This window comes from Chrysemys picta, chromosome 18 (genome assembly GCF_011386835.1).
Source record: "Chrysemys picta bellii isolate R12L10 chromosome 18, ASM1138683v2, whole genome shotgun sequence".
NCBI lineage: Eukaryota > Metazoa > Chordata > Testudines > Emydidae > Chrysemys > Chrysemys picta.
The window spans coordinates 8,221,726-8,241,612 of record NC_088808.1 but is presented as its reverse complement, the minus strand read 5'-3'; the positions used below and the strand labels follow the sequence as shown (position 1 = coordinate 8,241,612).

Sequence of the window (19,887 nt, the reverse complement as noted above, 5' to 3'; positions counted from 1 at the left end):
AAAGGTTGATGTGGCACCTATCACCTCTTCCCAAGGCTACCTTTGAGACTAGCACTAAGCCCCTCTCCCTGCAGGTGGGAAGACCGGATTTACTCTTGCAGGAAGGTCTGTCAACGGTTGCTGGGTGTGACCTACAAGGGGTTCCACCGGAAAGGCCTTGGCCCTTCGGGAATCCCCACTTCTTTCAACCTAATTGCTTCTACTAAGAACACCCCCCCCCCCCCCCCCACTGGCACAGCTTCCCACCCCCGCCCCTCCACGTACCATGCAGCCTGGCAGCGTGGTCAGGTAGCTCTGCTCCCTGGAGTCCGCTAGGAATTTGACGTCTTTCTCCAGCTGCGGCTCTCCGTTGGCGTCAGGCCTGCAGGAGTACGACACTTTCTGGGTGGCGAGGCTGCTGTGCAGCTTCAGGAAGCGGAGCTGGACGGTGCTGGCGCCCTGGTATTCCAGCTGCAGCGACAAGAGGGTTAACGGGGTTCAGCTGGGGGGCAGAGGGGAGCAGACCTACTGCAGCTGCTTAACCCACAGCAAAGCCCCCGAGTCTAGCCTGACGGAGAGGATGGCACTATGTGTGGCAGGAGGCTCTTCCAAGGCCCACATTTAACCCACCCTGAGATTATCGAGGGGTGCCCAGTTTTTCACTGGAACGCCCGGTCGAAAAGGGACCCTGGTGGCGCCAGTCAGCACCGCCGACCAGGCTGTTAAAAGTCAGGTTGGTGGCACAGCAGGGCGAAAGCAGGGCACCGCTCCCACTGGCCCCAGTTCCTGGCCAATGGGAGCTGCGGAGCCGGTGCTTGGGGTGGAGGCAGAGTACGAAGGCCCGTCCCCTGCGCTTAGGGGATGCACATGCTGCCCGATTCCAGGAGCCGTGCAGACTCAGGGCAGGTAGGGAGCCTGCCTTAACCCCGCTGTGCCTCCCGGCCAGAGCCCAAACCCTCTGCCCCAGGTCGGAACCCCCTCCAACTCCCTCCTACAGCTACCTCAGCCCTGAGACCCCTCTTGCACCCCAAACCCCTCATCCCCGGCCCCACCCCAGAGCCCACACTCCCTCCCACACCTCAACCCCCTGCTCCAGCCCTGAGCTGCCTCCTGCACTCCGAACCCCTCAGTCCCAGCCCTGACCCCCCCCCTGCACCCCAAACCCTTCATCCCTGGAGCCCTCACACTCTTCCACACCCTAACCCCCTGCCCCAGCCTAGAGCCCCCCCCTGCACCCCAAACCCTTCATTCCTGGAGCCCTCACACCCTTCCACGCCCCAGCCCTGAGCCCCCTCCTGCACCCCAAACCCTTCATCCCTGGAGCCCTCACACTCTTCCACACCCTAACCCCCTGCCCCAGCCTAGAGCCCCCTCCTGCACCCCAAATCTTCATCCACGGAACCCTCACCCCCTTCCAACCCCCTGCCCTGAGCCCCCTCCTGCTCCCTAAACCCCTCGGCCCCAGCCCTCACACCCTCCTGCACCCTAAACACTTCACCCCCGCCCCATCTCTGAGCCCTCACCCCCTCCCATACCCCAACACCTGCCCCAGCCTGGTGAAAGTGTGGGGGAGAGAGCGAGCAACGAGGGGGGGATGGAGTGAGCCGGGAGCAGAGCAATTAGAAAGTTGGCAACCCTAAGATTATCAGCTGGGGGGGGACACACGATGTTTTAACCGCATTGCCAGAGGCCCAGTGGAACAGGAGGGAGGGATACACCGTGGCTATAGGACTGCCTGGCTTTCACCCCCCAGAGGTGTTACAAGTGTCTATTCAGGCTGGATGCCCACTCCCCTTCCTGGTTACAGGCACAGATGGTGGTGGTGGTCGGCGAACCTGAGAGCAGCTTTCAGAGGCTGTAAGGCCAGAAGGGACCCGTGTGCTCACCCAGTCCAACTGTACACACAACACAGGCCCTAGGACGGCCCTGGATTAACTCCTGTTTCAAGCAGAGCTTGATTCAAGCGTTACCCTTAGCACCACCCATCCGCTCCTACGGAACGTGCCAAGCATGAGAACGGCAGGTTCTGCGTCCGCTATTAAATCAGCCCTGCGTGCAGCGCTCGGATCGCGCCCGGTATTGAGCCCTGTCAATGAACGAAGAGGAGGGCCCCGTCCCTGACACCAGAACTGACCAGGAAGCCCCCAGGCAGGGCGCTGAACCACTCAAAGGTGTCCTTGGAGGTGTAAGCTCTCAGCCAGGCTTTGATAGGCACCTGGTGGGGGGAAACGTTGCCACAGTTAGACGCCCCGGCTGCGGCTGACGAGACGACAGCCTGTCATGACTTTCACCTCTGTGTCTGAGGTTAAACAGCTGGACGGCCTGGCAGCAAATAACTCTGACCAGGAACGGCAGCCTGGCTTCGTCTCCAGCCGAGGCAGCTCAGCAGAGCCGTGCCCTGGGCCTGCACGTGTGTAGTAAATCGTCTCACTCTAGGTTTACCCAGAGAGCAATCTCCCCATCCGCCCCGCCCCCCCAGGCAGCAGTATGCCCCTAAGCACCCCCAGAGGGGCTACGGAACAAGACTGCTCTCTGCCTTGCCCCCTGCACTGTTTGTGGCTTTGTCAGCACAAACCAGACACACAGCAAGTTATATGTGGCTGATCATTGGTGCTAAGGCTCGGGGCTACGTCCCTCTTTACTTCCTCTCTAATTCCCCTTCATGTCCCGCCCCCGCTATGCTGTCAGTCACTCCCTCCCCAATTCCTGGACCTCTACCCTGGCTTCCATATCATGTCCCAGGTCCTTATCCGCACAGGCCTGGCTCTGCCACCATCAGAGGCATTGCAGAGAAGCAGATTTTGTGCAAGTCCCGCGGCCTGAGAAAAGCAGCCAGACTCCCCCCTCCTCCCCTCCAATGCTGCAACCCCCCTGCCCTACCTGATTGCGTACTGGAGCGATACAGGTCTCTCCCCCTGCCGTGAAGTTGCAGAAGGCCAGCAGAGAGTCCTGCGGACTGCCTTGATTGGGGTCTATGTAATAATAACCTGGACGGGGGAAGAGCAAGGAGCGGGTCACCCAGAGCCGCTCGTGGTTGGGAAGAGAGGAGACTGCTTTAGAAAAGGCGTGTGCTTGGACATGAAAGCTAAAGGGTAGTGCCTGTTCCTAGAGCGTCCACGCTAGAGCAAGAGTCCTGTGATGTGCTCTGCTGCATTCCCCACACCAGCCCCTTAACCACGTCGGTCTCAATTTGCTATAAATCATGCTGAATTCCCAGTCATGTCACGCGGCCTGACTCCCCACCCCAGCCAACCTGTCACACACCGTTCCCAACAGTGGACTAAAACACCAGCCAGCCTGCTGGCAGGGTATGTGGGCACTCACTCCGCAGCCAGAAATCCGTTCCAGGCTGCCAGAACGTTCACATTGTAACCCACTTCTTTTTTTAAGCTCAAGCTGTAGCCGCTCCAGCTTCGAGTTCTGCTTTTTTTAGCTCAATCCCCAGTGAGTGACCCCAGAGGACAAGCAGGAACTCATCCAGGCTTTGCACTGCTGTGGGCCTCGGCCCCTCCTCATGGGCTTCCTAAGTCTGAAGGAATCACGTCAGCCGTTGGTGGGCGTTACACGTCCCCCTCGGTGCCTGATCCAAACAGGATCTGAGTGTGTTACAGCCCCAGCCCGTGACCTTTAGCAGCTCAGACTTTTAGCTGTGAGGGGCCCCAGCTGAGTTCCCTCTGGCTCAGCCAAGATGGCGGAAGTCAACACACCGCCCCACCCTGAGCGCGGTGCCAGGAAAACATCAACCCGCCTGAGCACAATCGATGTGACCAGTAAAAAGTAACAGGCGATATCCCCAGCTCATCTTTTCTCCTCCTGAGAAGATATGACCAGGCTCTGGCTGTAGGAGCTGTCAATTAATGGGCTCTAGAGAGAGTGCAGGTCCGAGGGGCCGGGGGTTGTGTGCGCGCAATCCAGAACAAGAGAGAGGAGGTTATCTGGACATCTGTAGACCACCCACAGAGGAACCCTTCTTTTCTGCTGGACACCGATGCCCTGAGTGCACTGGCTCAATCAGCCCCCCAGCTGCTACACGCCAGTGGCGAGCTTTCCTTAATGGAGCTACCAAGCCGAGTTCAGAGAGGACTGGAAGGAGCTCAGTCCACCCGTGACATCCGGACTGGGATCCCGCTCCCCCAAGGGCACGGTGCTGTTTGTTCGGTACCGTCAGGCAGGTCAGGCTGAGCCAGGAGGAGCTCCTTGCAGTTGGCAGCCGGGTTGTCTTGAGTGCCATTTGGGGGCTCTACCAGGAGCTTCAGCTCATGGCCCAAGTTGTCCAGAAGAGCCCACACCCTGGCGTAGTTCAGTTTGTTGGTTGAATAAATCAGATGCTAAAAGGGGTGGAAGAAATACAGAAAGTAAGTCGAATCTCCCTCACCTTTCCCCAGGCAGCTAGGAACAGCCCAAGTGCACCCAATGTCTGTCTTGTCTAGTTACACTGTGGCTGTTGAGAGCAGGGACTCTCTCTCACAATGTACAGCACCTTGCGCAATAGGGCCCTGATCTCAGCTGGGGCCTCTAGGTACTACTGGAATACGAATAATAAGGGGGGCAGGTAGGAGAGGAAGTTGGTATGCTTAAGTAGATGCCTCCTTACTAAGTCAGAAGTACATTCACTGGGCTTTGTGATCTAACACTGCAGCACTGACTGGTGACGCTTTCTGGGGAGTGGCCAACAGGCTTAGCTGGTTTTTCCTTAGACTGGAGGAAGTCTTCTCCTGCCCAAAGAAGAGCGAAGTTACAAGCTCTTCTGTTGTGGCTGGAAATTGGAAAGCAGTGTAAAGAGGGGGAACGTGATTTGAGACTTGCAATGCAAACCCGAGGAGATGGAGGCCACTGGTTGTTCGGTGCCCTCAATTCTCCTGCTTCTAGCTTAGCGCTGATTAAACCGCCATATATTTTATATTCAAGCAAGCCTGTGCAGGCGAACACCCCCCCTTCCCCACCCCCACGCCCAGGGAGCCAATACACAGCTCCCACCAGGCCAAGACTAACCAGAGCTTTGGGAAAGGAAACATTCCCCCCACCAAAGCAGCAGCCCCCATCACATGCTCTGTGTGACTCGATGGCTGTGTTCCGCCCCCCCCCACCCAACACTCACCTTCAGTTCCTCCATGGAGACGTTTAACGAGGGTCCCCTGGGACCGGCAAGGCCGGGCGCACCCTAGACGACAACGACAACATAGATTCATAGATTCTAGGACTGGAAGGGACCTCGAGAGGTCATCGAGTCCAGTCCCCTGCCCGCATGGCAGGACCAAATACTGTCTAGACCATCCCTGATACACATTTATCTAACCTACTCTTAAATATCTCCAGAGATGGAGATTCCACAACCTCCCTAGGCAATTTATTCCAGTGTTTAACCACCCTGACAGTTAGGAACTTTTTCCTAATGTCCAACCTAAACCTCCCTTGCTGCAGTTTAAACCCATTGCTTCTTGTTCTATCCTTAGAAACTAAGGTGAACAAGTTTTCTCCCTCCTCCTTATGACATCCTTTTAGATACCTGAAAACTGCTATCATGTCCCCTCTCAGTCTTCTCTTTTCCACACTAAACAAACCCAATTCCTTCAGCCTTCCTTCACAGGTCATGTTCTCAAGACCTTTAATCATTCTTGTTGCGCTTCTCTGGACCCTCTCCAATTTCTCCACATCTTTCTTGAAATGCGGTGCCCAGAACTGGACACAATACTCCAGCTGAGGCCTAACCAGCGCAGAGTAGAGCAGAAGAATGACTTCTCGTGTCTTGCTCACAACACACCTGTTAATACCTCCCAGAATCATTGGCCCCCCTCTCGGCACAGAGCATCAACAGGGTGGCCTGAGCCAGCAGTGGACTGGATGCGAGGACCCAGGAGGTCCCTTCCAGTCCTACTGCCATTCAGTGTTCCCCAGGTACACAGCAGGCGGCTGCCACGGCCTTTTGACTCCCCCGCCTCCATCTGTTGTCAGCCGCACAGGGCAAGTTCTCTCTTGTTTGAGAAGGAAAGGACGGGGGATATGTAAATATCAGCTTAACTTACAGGCAGGCCTGGCTCGCCTTTGGGTCCTGGCAGGCCTTGGAAACCTTTAAGTCCCTAATATGAGAGAGAGAGAGAGAGAGGGGAAAACAATAAACAGTCAGCAAGATGCTGCAGCTGGAGACTGTCCCAGAGAAAGCACTAGGAATCCCTGCTCTTCCCTCTGTCAGGTACCGCACCCCTAGTGGATCAGTCCATCTAGGATCAAATGTCTCCCAAGACACTCTCCGGGGTGAAGGTGTGTGGGACAAGCTGCAGGGACTGAAGGAGACACGGGGGGCTTTTAGGGATGTGCTGTTTCTTAGAGCAGCATCACCAGAACAGACGGGACGACACCGCCGAAGACTAGCGCAGTGCAGACCCCATCCATCCCTTCATGATGCACATTGAAGGCTAGAGACAGGCTCTACCACAGCTTCCCACCAGAGCTGGGGATGGCTCGTAATGTCGTGCTCATCAGATGCAGATGTGGTTTCGTTTGCCCCCTTCGCATGCCTGGAGAGCGCGAAAGCACAGGGCCATAGAAAGTGGGGCCACCCACAGCATGAGAGCCAACCCCCAAAATGCAGGGGAGGAAGAGGAGGGCTGGTTGCTTCCTTATAATTATAGAAGATTAGGGTGGGAAGAGACCTCAGGAGGTCATCTAGTTCTGGTTCTCAAACTGGGGGGTTGGGACCCTCAAGGGGTCACAAGGTTATTACGTGGGGGGGGTCGCGAGCTGTCAGCCTCAACTCCAAGCCCCGCTTTGCCTCCAGTTTTTAATGTATTAGGGGGGGGGGTCGCACTCAGAGGCTTGCTGTGTGAAAGGGGTCACCAGTACAAAAGTCTGAGAACCCCTGATCTAGTCCAATCTCCTGCTCAAAGCAGGACCAACCCCAACTAAATCATCCCAGCCAGGGCTTTGTCAAGATGGGCCTTAAAAACCTCCAAGGATGGAGATTCCACCACCTCCCTAGGTAACCCATTCCAGTGCTTCACCACCCTCCTAGTGAAAGTGTTTCCTAATATCCAACCTAGACCTCCCCCACTGCAACTTGAGACCATTGCTCCTCGTTCTGTCATCTGCTACCACTGAGAACAGCCGAGCTCCATCCTCTTTGGAACCCCCTTTCAGGTAGTTGAAGGCTGCTATCAAATCCTCCCTCACTCTTCTCTTCTGGAGACTAAACAAGCCCAGTTCCCACAGCCTCTCCTCATAAGTCATGTGCCCCAGCCCCCTCCTCATTTTGGTTGCCCTTCGCTGGACTCTCTCCAATTTGTCCACATCTTTTCTGAGCTAGGTGGAGGGAGATGCATCTAGAGCACAGGACATGTGGCTATAGCCACATCAGGTGGGATATGTTCAGAGGAGAGAGCTAGGATGCCGTCAGATTACAAAAGAGAACACCACGTCCTACTTACTTTTTGTCCAAATAAGCCCTGGAAGGGAAAAGACAGAAAAAACCAACATTCTCTGAGTTGGAAAATATAAACTGATTTGGGAAGACATACAACACCTGCAGCAATAAATAAATACATAGAATAATATGAATAAAACACTTTTCCTCAGCAGCTCTCAAAGCAATATGCAAAGGAGGTATCATTAGCCCCATTTTACAGATGGGGAAACGGAGGCATAGGGCAAGGCTGTGACTCGGCCATGGTCACCCAGCAGGCTAGGGGCAGGGCCGGGAATAGAACCCAGGTCTCCTGTGTCCTAGGCCAATGCTCTGTCCAGTCGGCCCTACTGCCACCCCTTTCACATCTGTATGGTGCCCAATCCCGAGCTACCCCATTAAGTGTCAGTCACTGCATCGCTTGTTACCAGCAAAGCACAATGAGGCCAGGGAATCCCAGGCTTCTGACGACTTGTGAGGTTAAAACCCAATGTACATAATCTATCTCACCTGGCAGAATGTGACTCGCCCCATCCACCCCCACAGTCTAGAGGGAGAGTGTGAACAGCCCCACCAAACCTGCCATACTACAGGAAGATGGGGGAGAAGGCCAGTTTGGAAGAGGGAGCAAAGTAGTTTCAAAAGCAACCATGGAAAGGAATGGAAAGTCTCTGACGGAGAGGAGTGCTGTGGGGGAGGGCTCCCCGAATCGTTCTGAAATGTCCCAATAATTATTATGATGTAACTAGTCATGCTACTCTCCAACTGGCTTCGGTGGACCACCGTAAACCAGAGCATCTATCCAAGGGCACGAAGCAGCTGGCTGCCCATCTCTCACATGGTACCGTCATATGCACCCCCTCTGGGACAGCGAAGGACTTACTGGTATTCCAGGGAAGCCGGAGGATCCCCGTGGACCAGGTGGGCCGATATTACCCTGAAAAAATGGCACAAGCTCAGTTGACAACATACTGCAGGAAAATGTGGGAAAAACGCATGGGTGCCCCTGGACCTGGGTTGCCCCATTCAGGGCCTTGGCGTTTAGAGCATGCACTGAACCTCCAAGCTGCAGAGAGATTCTCCAGCCCTCAGGGCAAGAAAGGAACATCACTAACAAGAATACTTCGCACATAGTCAGCTGACGATCACACTGTACCTTCAACAATTAAACCTCACTACATCCATGAGGCTGATCCTAACCCTATTTGGAGTATAAAAAGGAAATGGAGTCCAATGAGATTAGAAAACTTGCCCAAAGTCAATAGAAAGGCAGTGTCAGAGTCAGGAATGGACCCGAGCACCGATTCCCAGTCCCCTGTTCTAACCACTAGACCCCACTGTCTGTTGGCGACTCTCCATCCTTTTGCAGCGCCGGGAGCCGCATGCTGGGATACACATTCAAAGCCATTTCTCATTTTTCTATCTGCCACTGTATGTTGCAACAGCAACAAAAAAGTGCCCCAAATCCACCCAAGACAAATTCCAATTCCCTCCCTCCAAGAACGTCGCTTCTGCCTGCATTCCTTTGTCCCTACCCCAAGGCGCGTGCACTGCATTCCTCTTCTCACAGTCCAACCCCAGGCTGGGAACTTACCTTTGGATGAATTCATCGCTTCCCCCATGCACCTCCCTTTTCTCCCCAACATGTCTGGCTGGTGAGTCTTGCCCACATGCTCAGGGTTTAGCTGATTGCCATATTTGGGGTCGGGAAGGAATTTTCCTCCAGGGCAGATTGGCAGAGGCCCTGGGGTTTTTTTGCCTTCCTCTATAGCGTGGGGCACGAGTCACTTGCTGGAAGATTTTCTGCACTTTGAAGTCTTTAAACCATGATTTGAGGACTTCAATGGCTCAGACATAGGTTAGGGGGTTGATACAGGAGTGCTTCTGCGGCCTGCGTTGTGCAGGAGGTCAGACTAGATGATCATAATGGTCCCTTCTGACCTTAAAGTCTATGACTGGGGCTCCCCGCTAGTGCCTGAAAGCAGCCGTGCAAGCCAGCAAGAGGCAGGGCTGCACATGACTGCAGAACAATCTACACAAGAAGGGGAGGACAAGTTGAAGTCCTTTACCTGCTCTCCCTTTGATCCAGGCCTTCCAGGTGCACCTATGGGTCCTTGCTTGCCCTAAGAGATGCGACAGGTACTGAGTGAGCACCACAGTAGTTGAAAGAGGCAGGACAGGGAAAGGAAAGAAAAGAAAGAAATCACTATACATACCTTGAAGCCATCATCTCCTTGCGGGCCACGATATCCCTTGCTGCCTTTCTCACCCTAGAAGAGCCAATCATGGGCAGGAATTGGTAACAGCACAGACGACAAATCTCAACAGCCCTACAGCTGAGACGTGGGAAGGCCAGGTTCTAGCAGCCCTTTAATAATCAGTTTCTGGGAGATGGAGGGCGAGCTGGCGTGGAGGTTAGATACAGGGAACCATACTAATGTCAGGTATTACATCTCATTATGGCAGCCAAGGACTGAGGTTTTGTTGGCTGTAGGACAGGGGATTCTGGGACCAAAGGAGTTAATGCAGATGATCATCGGTGCAGGTTTTGCTGTATGTTTTAAGTACAAAGTATTGATAGATATTGATCATGTTCCCTATACAGCTGTTATCATCAGATCGGTGAGCACCCTAAAGAGATTCAAAATCCTCCCTAGATGAGTAATCCACACAAATGCAAGTAAGATAAATGTTCTTCCTTCAAACTCAAACGCCGAGAGGAGGGAAACTGCAGAAATTACCAGGAGGCCTAGACTGGTTCCACTTTCCTGATAACATGGGGTTTTCTCTTATGTTGATAGGCCAGTGGCAAATAGTCTGACCAAGAACCTCGAACTCATCCCATTGAGAGCAGAGGTGCGTTAACAGCGGCGCATCCAACACAAATCAGCCAAGCAGGGCCAGACAGTTCCAAGCATGGTGAACCAGTGTTGTGATGCTAACAAGGGCAACTGGCTGAAAACTTTCTGGAGAAGTGCTTTTGTTTTTCAGGGGATTTCTGGGTTTGTTTGTTTGTTTGGTTTTTTTATGGGCGTGGAATGGCATTATACAATAAAACAGAAATTCTTGTGATAAAAATGTCTTGTCAAAAAATCTTGGCAACCAAAAATCCAAACATTTTTGGTTGTAAACCATTTTTTTCCAGTTTTTTGATGAAAACCCAAGGAGTTTTCCAAGAAAATTTTGGATGAAAATTAAAAAAAATATATATTGTTTACCGTAATTTTCCATGGTGAAAACCAAAACCAAACCAGTTGCCCAACCAGCCCTACTGACAATGCTTTAGGTTCCGTTACATTTAAAAGTTTTATTTATTACAGTGAGTTCTTAAGGTCATGGGCAACTGACTGGCACTGGGGAACACTGGTCACCCTTATGTACTGTATCCCAGCTGGCAGATAGGGCCATCAAGATATGCATGGGCTTCTTGCGCTGTGGTCAAATCACGCACCTAATCAGCTCACAAAGAGACTATCTACCCACGTGAAAGTCATCAGAAGTATTAGGAACAGGTGATGTGGGGATCATATACTCCTAGGACTTGGTTTCAACCACCAGGTGACATGATGGGTAGGGTAAGACTGGTAACAGGCAAGGGAGAAAGGGAGGAGCCTAACATGTGCATTTCCACAGGCTCATGGAAAGAGTTAGACCAACGTGCGAACAGGGCCGGTGCTACCATTTAGGCAAACTAGGCGGTTGCCTAGGATGCCAAGATTTGGGGGCGCCAAAAAGCGGTGCCCCCAATTTTTTTTATAGTGTTCCTATGCCCCCTCCCCAAGTGCACGGTCGCCGCTCCACTTCTCCCGCCTCCCAGGCTTGCAGCGCCAATCAACTGTTTGGCGCCGCAAGCCTGGGAGGGAAGGAGAATTAGAACAGGGGCGGCGTGCTCGGGGAGGAGGCGGAGCAGAGGTGAGCTGGGGTGGGAAGCTGCCACACAGCTCCCTGGGGGTGGGGAGCTGCCGCCGGGGGGAGGGGAGGGCGCCTCAGGGCAGGGGGGGGGAGCTGCCGCGGGGCTGGGGGCGAGGGGGGGGCGCAAGGTGGAAGTTTCGCCTAGGGCGTGAAACTTCCTTGTACTGGCCCTGCGTTCTTTCACGTATCCGGGCAGAGTTCCTCTGGGCGGCGTCCACTGGCTCCCTTGACGCCTTCGAGGAGCAGTGGGCGCTGTCCAGGGTTCTCTGCTTGGTGTCCCCGTCTGGTTCCCTTTCGTTTGACCCTTTGACCTCACTCCTGCCCCTGTTCTTTTATTAGTTGTCCCCTGTATTTTTTTTGGTCCTGTGGACCCCCCCTTAGGCTGGGAGGGATCCTTAGCAGTGGGCGGGCTTCGCCTGCCCACTTCCTGGATCCCAATAGGACCGGCCCTGCGTGCGAAGAAGCAGGATGGCTAAGCTGGAAAGATTTTGAATAAGTGACTCTCCCGACTATGCTACCACGAACTAAAGTCATACTCCACCCATGCAAAGCCCCCACTAAAACACAGTGCTCAAGTGATCAGTAGAACAGAACACTACATACCTTCTGTCCTTTTGGTCCCTGGTCTCCCTTCACCCCTTTCAGTCCAGGAATCCCCTGTTGGGGGAAAAATGTAGCATCCATGTATCTCCATCAATTAGGACACTCTGACTACTGTTGAGTTAGTTACTTGCTGCTGAGAACTCTGCTAGGCAATAATACTTCTAGATGGGCTGAATGCCTCATGTCCATGAGTATCTCTTCCCCCAACAAAGACCAACCTTGCCAGTAACAACTACTGCCATTAAAGCTGCGTGAAATTTTATGAATTTTGCATTTTCAAAATTTTTTTTTTTGGATGAACAAAGACTTTCAACAGGGAAAATACATTTTTCCAACAGTTCTCATCAAAACTTTTCAAGTTCTTCAACTGGACCTGTTTTTTTTTTAAATGATTGAAATTTCAACAAAACATTTAAAAGTTTTTCAACATTTGGAAAAACTTGTAAAAAAAAGTAATTCAAATTCACACACCATCTAAACAAAAAATATTGTTTTTTTGACCAACTCTAGCCGCCACATCTTGATCCCCGACCTGGAAGTGCTGTGCTCACGGAGGGCACTTCTTCTGGGAATGTGGTTACATCACCTGCCTGACAGATCCATCCCAAGGCTGAGATGTTCTTCTCACACATCATGGTTGGTCAGAAAATTCAGGGATGGGAGATGCACAGATTATACCAAAATGTTGTTTTTCCATCATGATTTTATTTTCATTCAAATTATCTAACCAGCTATATGGCATGCTCTATTGTAGGAATGTTAGTTTCTGGAAGGGCAGGGAAGATTGAATAGGCAAAATACCTACAAAGTTTAGACCTTTATGCTTAACTGATTTTGGAATTTTTTTCCCTATAGGATGAACCTGTCCAGGGGGCAAACAATCTAACTAATATTAAGATAGGGCGTGATCCATTTATTAATAGGATTATATGATAGGGTGCTTGCATCAGCAGAGGACTTGACTTGACCCAGGCAGTCTTTGTCAGTCCTATGTCTGGTCATTTGTAGATGAACAAAACATGAAGCGCACAGGGATTGCCATAGCAACCGCTGGATAGCAAAAAGGCAGCTTTTGCCTTCCCAACTGGGAAGCAGACGCTCACACAACGTGAAGGCTGCCCTGCTCCAGCCTAAAGACATGATTCCTGCACCATCCAAGGGCATGCACTGACTATACAGAGCCCCATTGTGGTGCTCTCAAGCCAGCAGGAATCAGGAGTAACTCCGCTGAAGACAGTGGCCTTACAAGGGTGTCAAACCAACGAGAGAAGAATCAGCCCCATAGTGCTGGGAGAGCAGAGAATGCTCCCTGAGACAAGGTTCCAAGCACTCCTGGACTCTCCACCTTTGTACAGCACCTAGCACAATAGGATCCCGGTCCACACAGAGCCTTGTAGCAGAGCCAGGATTTGAACTTTGCTCTCCTGAGTGCCTTACCCACAAGACTGCCCTTCCTAGAAAGCTCTTCAGCACCATGTGCTCTAGGCCTAGAAAGAGTCATAGATTCCAAGGCCAGAAGGGAGCATTTTGATCAACTACCACAGGCCAGATCATGCGTACCACAGGCCAGAGAACTTCTTCAAAATAATTCCTAGAGCAGATCTTTCAGAAAAACAAACAAACCCAATCTTAATTTAAAACTTGTCAGTGAAAGAGCAGGCTCAGAAGAGACACCTATCCCATCTCTGTGGCCAGTACTCACATAAGGTCCTTGTGGGCCATGTGGTCCCTCTGACCCTGGTTCACCTGGATGGCCCTGGAAGGCAGAAGGAGAAGAGACCCATCTCAGTGTCACAATAGAACAGCAAGGTAGGAACAATTCCATGGGTGTTTCTTGTGCAGAAAGAAAGCTGAGTCTTGCGGAGATGATGCAAGTGCCAGAAAGATGGGAACAGGTCCTGGGATCCACGCTTTAGGTAAGAGGAGGAGAAAGGATTTGCCCCAGATGATTCCTCTACAGAGTAAGAGTGGGGACAAACAGCCATATGCAAGATGTGGGGACAGTTTGTGAGGAACAGGACATACTGCTCCCACATACATCACTGCTCCATGAGCAGCCTAAGGCAGGTAAGGTGCTTCTCCTCCAGTTTCTCTACTGGCTCCTCCCCTCCTTGCCACATGGACAGATCAGCTCTCAGCAGGATCTCCGGTGATGCTAATCAGCCTCTTACCGTTTCATTGCTGTGAAAACCCTCAGCATAGGGGAAAGAGAAAGAGAAGTCAGAGACACCGTACCAGCAGTGGCACAGCTGGGACAGGCCTAGGCAAGAGCATCTAACAGGCTTGGTACCATAAGGGGCTATCAGATCAGGACTTGCAAATCCAATCCATTCAGAGACCTCTGGTGCCTGGAATCCTGGCCAGGACGACAGGAAAATCCAGTCCAGTTTGCCCCGTGGCTGTCCAAGGTGACTGTCAATGAAACCTATAATGGACCCAGACTTAGCCCTGGCATGACAGGCCAAGGAGAAGTAGGTGACATGGATCTGTCTGCCCAGTGGAGTCTGGACACATCCAACTGGTGATAGCTACACAACCATGCCTAGCACAGTAGCTGTGTGGAGCACTCACCCAGCCTAAGGGCCGGGCTAGCTCAGCACGGTAAGTGGCTAGTACAGCCCGGGCAAGGCTAGACATGTCAAGGCGACGGGAGACCGGGACTGTCGCCTGGCACAGCTGGGAAAGGACAAGATAAACAGCTGGGTTTCCTACCTTGGGCCCCTTGGGGCCTCTTGGGAGCTTGCGCCCGGCTTTGCCTCGCTTGCCCTGCGCAACGATAGAGAACTGGAGTTTGTGAACAAAGTCATGTGAAAATCAACGCTGGCTTCTGCTCAGCTCCGCTACCACAGTCCGCCCGGGAGTCGCCCCTAAAGCTCCTCACTGCTAAAGTACCCCAGCATCACCCCCAGCAATGGTATCCTCTCCCCATCACTACAGTATCCTGTCCCCCCGTCAGCCTCAAACATGCCCCTTTGCAAACTGCCCTCATTCCGTGCTGCTCACGCAGGAGCGAGAGGAATTAACGCCGACCGTTCACACTGGGGTTAGTGTTCACCACCAGCACGGAGCAGAGGACGCAGAGCACGCGGCAGGGAAGATAATGCCACCTTACCCGTCTGCCCGGATTGCCAGGGAGGCCCTGATCTCCTTCGCGCCCGCTGTTCCCCTAAGGAAACAGAAACACACACACGGCCAGTCACCAGCAGCTCTGATGAACCACCAGAAAGGGGGCAAAGGCTCCTCCCTACCCCTATCCCTGGGATAGCAGGGCTCATAATCTGGCCCATAACCATCAGGACACGGGTGCAATCACCCCTCTTTCACTGTACACGCTCTCCCATCAGGAAAGAGTCGCTGTCCCTGGGAGCCCGGGGAGAGACTATTTGTAATCATTACTTTTCTGGCGGGAGTAAAACAGGCCCGAAAGCCTGCACAGCACTCGGCTGCCCACCTGCTCTCCCCTTGCAGGGCCAACTGCACACATCCTAGGTTATTGCGCAGCGTTGCCGCGTGCCCCAGAGGTGGCTGCATTTCAGTAGTGGGTGCTACGAGATCTTTTGGGGCGAAAGGAGCTATATAAATGAAAGAGTTGCCAGCAGGAAGCCACGTGTCAATGGCACCTGTTACTCCGACGGAAGAGTCCCTGGCACCGAACCCCCAAAGGTTAGTGCTCTAGAGACACAGAGCACACCATCAGTAGGGCCCAGGCCTTGGTATTCTACAACAGCAGCTCTCCATTGGGAGGAAGGGTCATTCCCCATCTGAAGAGCAGACAACGACTTCTGAAGATACCTTTTCTCCTTTACGACCCCTCTGTCCCTCCGGACCCAGCTGTCCTCGAGGCCCCTGAAGTCAAAAGGGAGAAAGAAACGTCTCTCCGGGAACACCACTAACTCCCCAAGGAAGGGGGAGTCTCTTCAGCGATGCTCCCTAATGCAGTACCCTCACAAAGCAGTCCAATGCCCTTCCCTCCATGAGGCCTGTCCCCACCCCTGCCCACGCACACCTGGTTCTTTCTCTCCATTTCTTAGCAGGGCTTGTAAAAGCCCAGGGGTGGCGGAGAACAGGGGCATGAGACATTGCAGGGATTTTTACCCAGCGTGATAGGGGCCAGGTAAGTCTTCAAGCCCCACTCCCGAAGAGGCGCTGGGGTCATGCTTTCAGGGAAGAAAAGGAGGCGTGAAACGTATGCTTGCAGGGAGAGGGGCCAAGCCAGCACCAGGGCCGCCCAGAGAATTCAGGGGGCCTGGGGCACAGCAATTTCGGGGGCCCCTTCCATAAAAAAAAGTTGCAATACTATAGAATACTATATTCTCACGGGGGCCTCTGTGGGGCCCGGGGCCTGGGGCAAATTGCCCCACTTGCCCCCCGCCCCCCTCTGGGCGGCCCGGGCCGGCACATGGCACACCTGCCGCTCTCTGCCCTCACCGTTCGTCCTGGTTCTCCTGGCTCCCCCAGCTTCCCTCTCTCACCTGGAGGGCCCTAATGGAACAAACAGATGAACAATCCATTATATTCACATCTCCCTAAAGAGCATATCCAGGTGACCCGTCCTTCTAGACCCCTCCATGGCCCTCACCACACTCCTATCCAAGCACATCACAGTCAGGAATGGATTTTGTCCTCCCAACACCCCTGATTGGCAGGTAAATAAGTACAGAAAGGGGCAACTACCACTGGGATCCGGGCGGGAAGCAAGGGGTTGGGAGGGGGACAAGGTCTAGGAGCTAGTTGGTGTGGGGTAGACCGACACTGGCTGAGGAGACAAGGAGAGACAGAATGGGTGGCAAGGAGACAGACTGAGAACCAAAAGGGGCAGGAGGAAGGAAGGAGAAGAGGGAATGGGGGAGACAGATCCGATGAGCAGACAGGGTGTGGAGGGAGAACTGGGACTGGCTGGGCAAAGAGACTGGGACAAGAAGCCTTGGCGGGGAGGGGACAGTCTCTTTCACTGCACAGCCTTGACTCATCCCCCAGCAGGTCCAGCCTGTGCACTGAATGAGGCCGGAGTCCTGTGGAAAAACTAAGCCTGTCATCATGCAGTTAAAGACACATCACAATGCATATGCAGACGGGGGGCAAATTAAGCTTGTGCGGGCAACCAGAATTCTGATATTTCCTAGCTTTTGAGTGCTTGGCTTTGCAATCAGAATGGGTGTGCGTGCGTGTGTTTATGCCCAACATTTACGAGTGTGGTGGACACACTGCTGTACAACAGAATTCCATGTTATCAAATGCAATCTGCTTGTATCATAGAATCATAGGGTTGGAAGAGACCTCAGGAGGTCATCTAGTCCAACCCCCTGCTCAAAGCAGGACCAACACCAACTAAATCATCCCAGCCAGGGCTTTGTCAAGCCTGACCTTTAAAACCTCTTAGGAAGGAGATTCCACCACCTCCCTAGATAACCCATTACAGTGCTTCACCACCCTCCAAGTGAAATAGTGTTTCCTAATATCCAACCTAGACTTCCCCCTCTGCAACTTGAGACCATTGCTCCTTGTTCTGTCATCTGCCACCACTGAGAACAGCCGAGCTCCATCCTCTTTGGAACCCCTCTTCAGGTAGTTGAAGGCTGCTAGCAAATTCCCCCCTCACTCTTCTCTTCTGCAGACTAAATAAGCCCAGTTCCCTCAGCTGCTCCTTGTAAGTCATGTGCCCCAGCCCCCGATCATTTTTGTTGCCCTCCGCTGGACTCTCTCTGATTTGTCCACATCCTTTCTGTAGTGGGAGGCCCAAAACTGGACGCAATACTCCAGATGTGGCCTCACCAGTGCCGAATAGAGGGGAATGATCACATCCCTCGATCTGCTGGCAATGCTCCTACTAATGCAGCCCAATTTGCCATTAGCCTTCTCGGCAACAAGGGCACACTGCTGACTCATATCCAGCTTCTCGTCCACTGTAATCCCCAGGTCCTTTTCTGCAGAACTGCCACTTAGCCAGTCAGTCCCCAGCCTGTAGCAGTGCATGGGATTCTTCCTTCCTAAGTGCAGGACTCTGTACTTGTCCTTGTTGAACCTCATCAGATTTCTTTTGGCCCAATCCTCCAATTTATCTAGGTCACTCTTTACACCTATCCCTACCCTCTAGCATATCTACCGCTCCCCCCAGCTTAGTGTCATCCGCGAACTTGCTGAGGGTGCAATCCATCCCATCATCCAGATCTTTAATGTCGTTCATACTCGGCCATTCACCTAACTATTCTGAAACATTGTCCCAGCCGTCTTCCCTCACCACGCCCAAACCCTGATCATACTTCTGGTCACAGGCTCACCATGAGGGCAGCCACAAACCACAAGCTCCATATTTGCTGAAAAAGCAGTAAAGAGGCCCACTTACTTCAACGCCACTTAGCCCTGCTGCTCCCACTTCTCCAGGCGGCCCACAGGAACCCTGAATTCATTGGGCGGGGGGAAAAACACAACTGACATTAGCTTCAGGTGAAACAGAGGAAAGGCAGTCTAGTGATTAAAAATACTTGGGAGTCAGGAGTTCTGGGCTCTCTTCCAAGTTCTGCCACTGACCAGTTACTGAGTGACCTTGGGCAATTCATGCAGGCGCTCGGTGCCTCAGTTTACCCATCTGTAAAATGGAGATAATACCTCCCACCTCAAAGGGGAGTTCTAAGGCTTAATTCATCCATATCAATCATTTTGTGCTCTGGAACGGAAAGTCACAGAACAGCACAAGGTTATTAATGTATTTGTTTGATGCTTGGACTTCTGTCTTGATAACTACCATGGCAGATCGTTATCCTGACTGCTAGCGACGTCCACAAATAATAGGGTTTGCACACGTCACCTCCAAAGATGCACATGGGAGGGCTGTGAGCAACCAACTCGCATCATAGCTCAAAGCCCAGGCAAGAGATGAGGACACTTTGCCCATACAGCCCAGGATAGAACTCAGAGATCAAATCCATCCTGCACTAAAGCAACCCAGGGTGTGTGCCCGTTACATGCATCTTCCTTCTGGGGTTGGGGCGAAGGGAGCTAAGCAAAATGTGTGGATCTTTAGGCGCTCAAGCACTGAGAGAGGGTGCAGTGAGGGGAATCGTCTTGCAAAGGTGGTGGTGGGGGGGTGGATAAGGTTACCTGATGGCCAGTCTCTCCTTTTCCCCCTGCATCTCCTTTGGGTCCGTCAGGCCCGCCAAAGCCCTTGAGTCCTTGGCTCCCACTTTCACCCCTGGAGCCTGCTGCACCCTAGAGTGCATAGAAAAGAGAGATGCAGCCGCCTTACGGACTTAATTCATAGCCTCACCAACCTGACCCAACCCGGTGACACCACATGAGAGAGTGGAGAGGAGACACCACTGGTCTCCACCGTCTCGTCCTTCAGAGCGTGGTTGAGGAAATGTCAAAAGCGAGAGCTCCTGGAGAACGATTTGATAAAACCCACAAACGGTTTGCAAAACAGCGGCAGATAATTGAGGGCCCATCGGGATTCACCTAACTGGACCACGATCCACACTTCACTCAACTACGAGGGTGGTCAGCTATGGATCTCAGTCAGGATTGGAGCTTCACACCTCAGAGCCAGGTCTCTCTGTGAACTGGACATATTCTGGAAACCACAAATTCGCCTGGTTGCTCACGGATGTCCAACTCTAGCCTAGCTGGGGGTTTTGTTGTTGTAAAGGTCTAAGCAGCATTTCTCAGAAATCTTTTAAGCTTTCTTTTATTTGATACGGTTTATGTCACGTCCTCTCTTCTCTTTGCAAATGGAATTTATTGAACTAAAAAAACCATTCGTCGTCATGGAGAGATGAGTTGCCATCCTAGACAATGGGAAACCCAGAACCCGGACCGAGATTGATTTCTTCAATTAAACTGCCCAGCATCATTGGTACATCTGCAGTGCTTTGTAAATGTCACCTTTGCAATCATTAAATGTCATCGGGTGCAGCCTTTATCAGACAGTGCATGAAAGGAAGCGGGGTGGTTATCTGCCCTTTTTCATTTGAACTGAAGAGGACAGTGAGCGCTTTTACGAA

General features: G+C 52.5%; 1 protein-coding gene across 3 annotated transcripts in view; it reads right to left on the bottom strand.

Annotated features, from left to right (window-relative positions):
• Positions 1-19,887, bottom strand: part of COL27A1 (collagen type XXVII alpha 1 chain) — a 253,052-nt gene that overhangs the window by 2,891 nt on the left and 230,274 nt on the right. For 2 of the 3 annotated variants that reach the window (XM_005309140.4, XM_065571906.1), the window contains exons 50-67: positions 18,989-19,096; positions 18,234-18,287; positions 16,319-16,372; positions 15,683-15,736; positions 15,003-15,056; positions 14,603-14,656; positions 13,593-13,646; positions 11,891-11,944; positions 9,592-9,645; positions 9,445-9,498; positions 8,259-8,312; positions 7,401-7,418; positions 6,003-6,056; positions 5,078-5,140; positions 4,142-4,307; positions 2,860-2,966; positions 2,114-2,194; positions 265-450 (exon numbers count right to left, since the gene is read on the bottom strand). In XM_005309140.4, coding sequence (XP_005309197.4) covers positions 265-450; positions 2,114-2,194; positions 2,860-2,966; positions 4,142-4,307; positions 5,078-5,140; positions 6,003-6,056; positions 7,401-7,418; positions 8,259-8,312; positions 9,445-9,498; positions 9,592-9,645; positions 11,891-11,944; positions 13,593-13,646; positions 14,603-14,656; positions 15,003-15,056; positions 15,683-15,736; positions 16,319-16,372; positions 18,234-18,287; positions 18,989-19,096 — 1,323 coding nt within the window. The remainder of the gene's footprint in view (positions 1-264; positions 451-2,113; positions 2,195-2,859; positions 2,967-4,141; positions 4,308-5,077; positions 5,141-6,002; positions 6,057-7,400; positions 7,419-8,258; positions 8,313-9,444; positions 9,499-9,591; positions 9,646-11,890; positions 11,945-13,592; positions 13,647-14,602; positions 14,657-15,002; positions 15,057-15,682; positions 15,737-16,318; positions 16,373-18,233; positions 18,288-18,988; positions 19,097-19,887) is intronic. The other variant, XM_065571907.1, reaches the window with a different exon arrangement.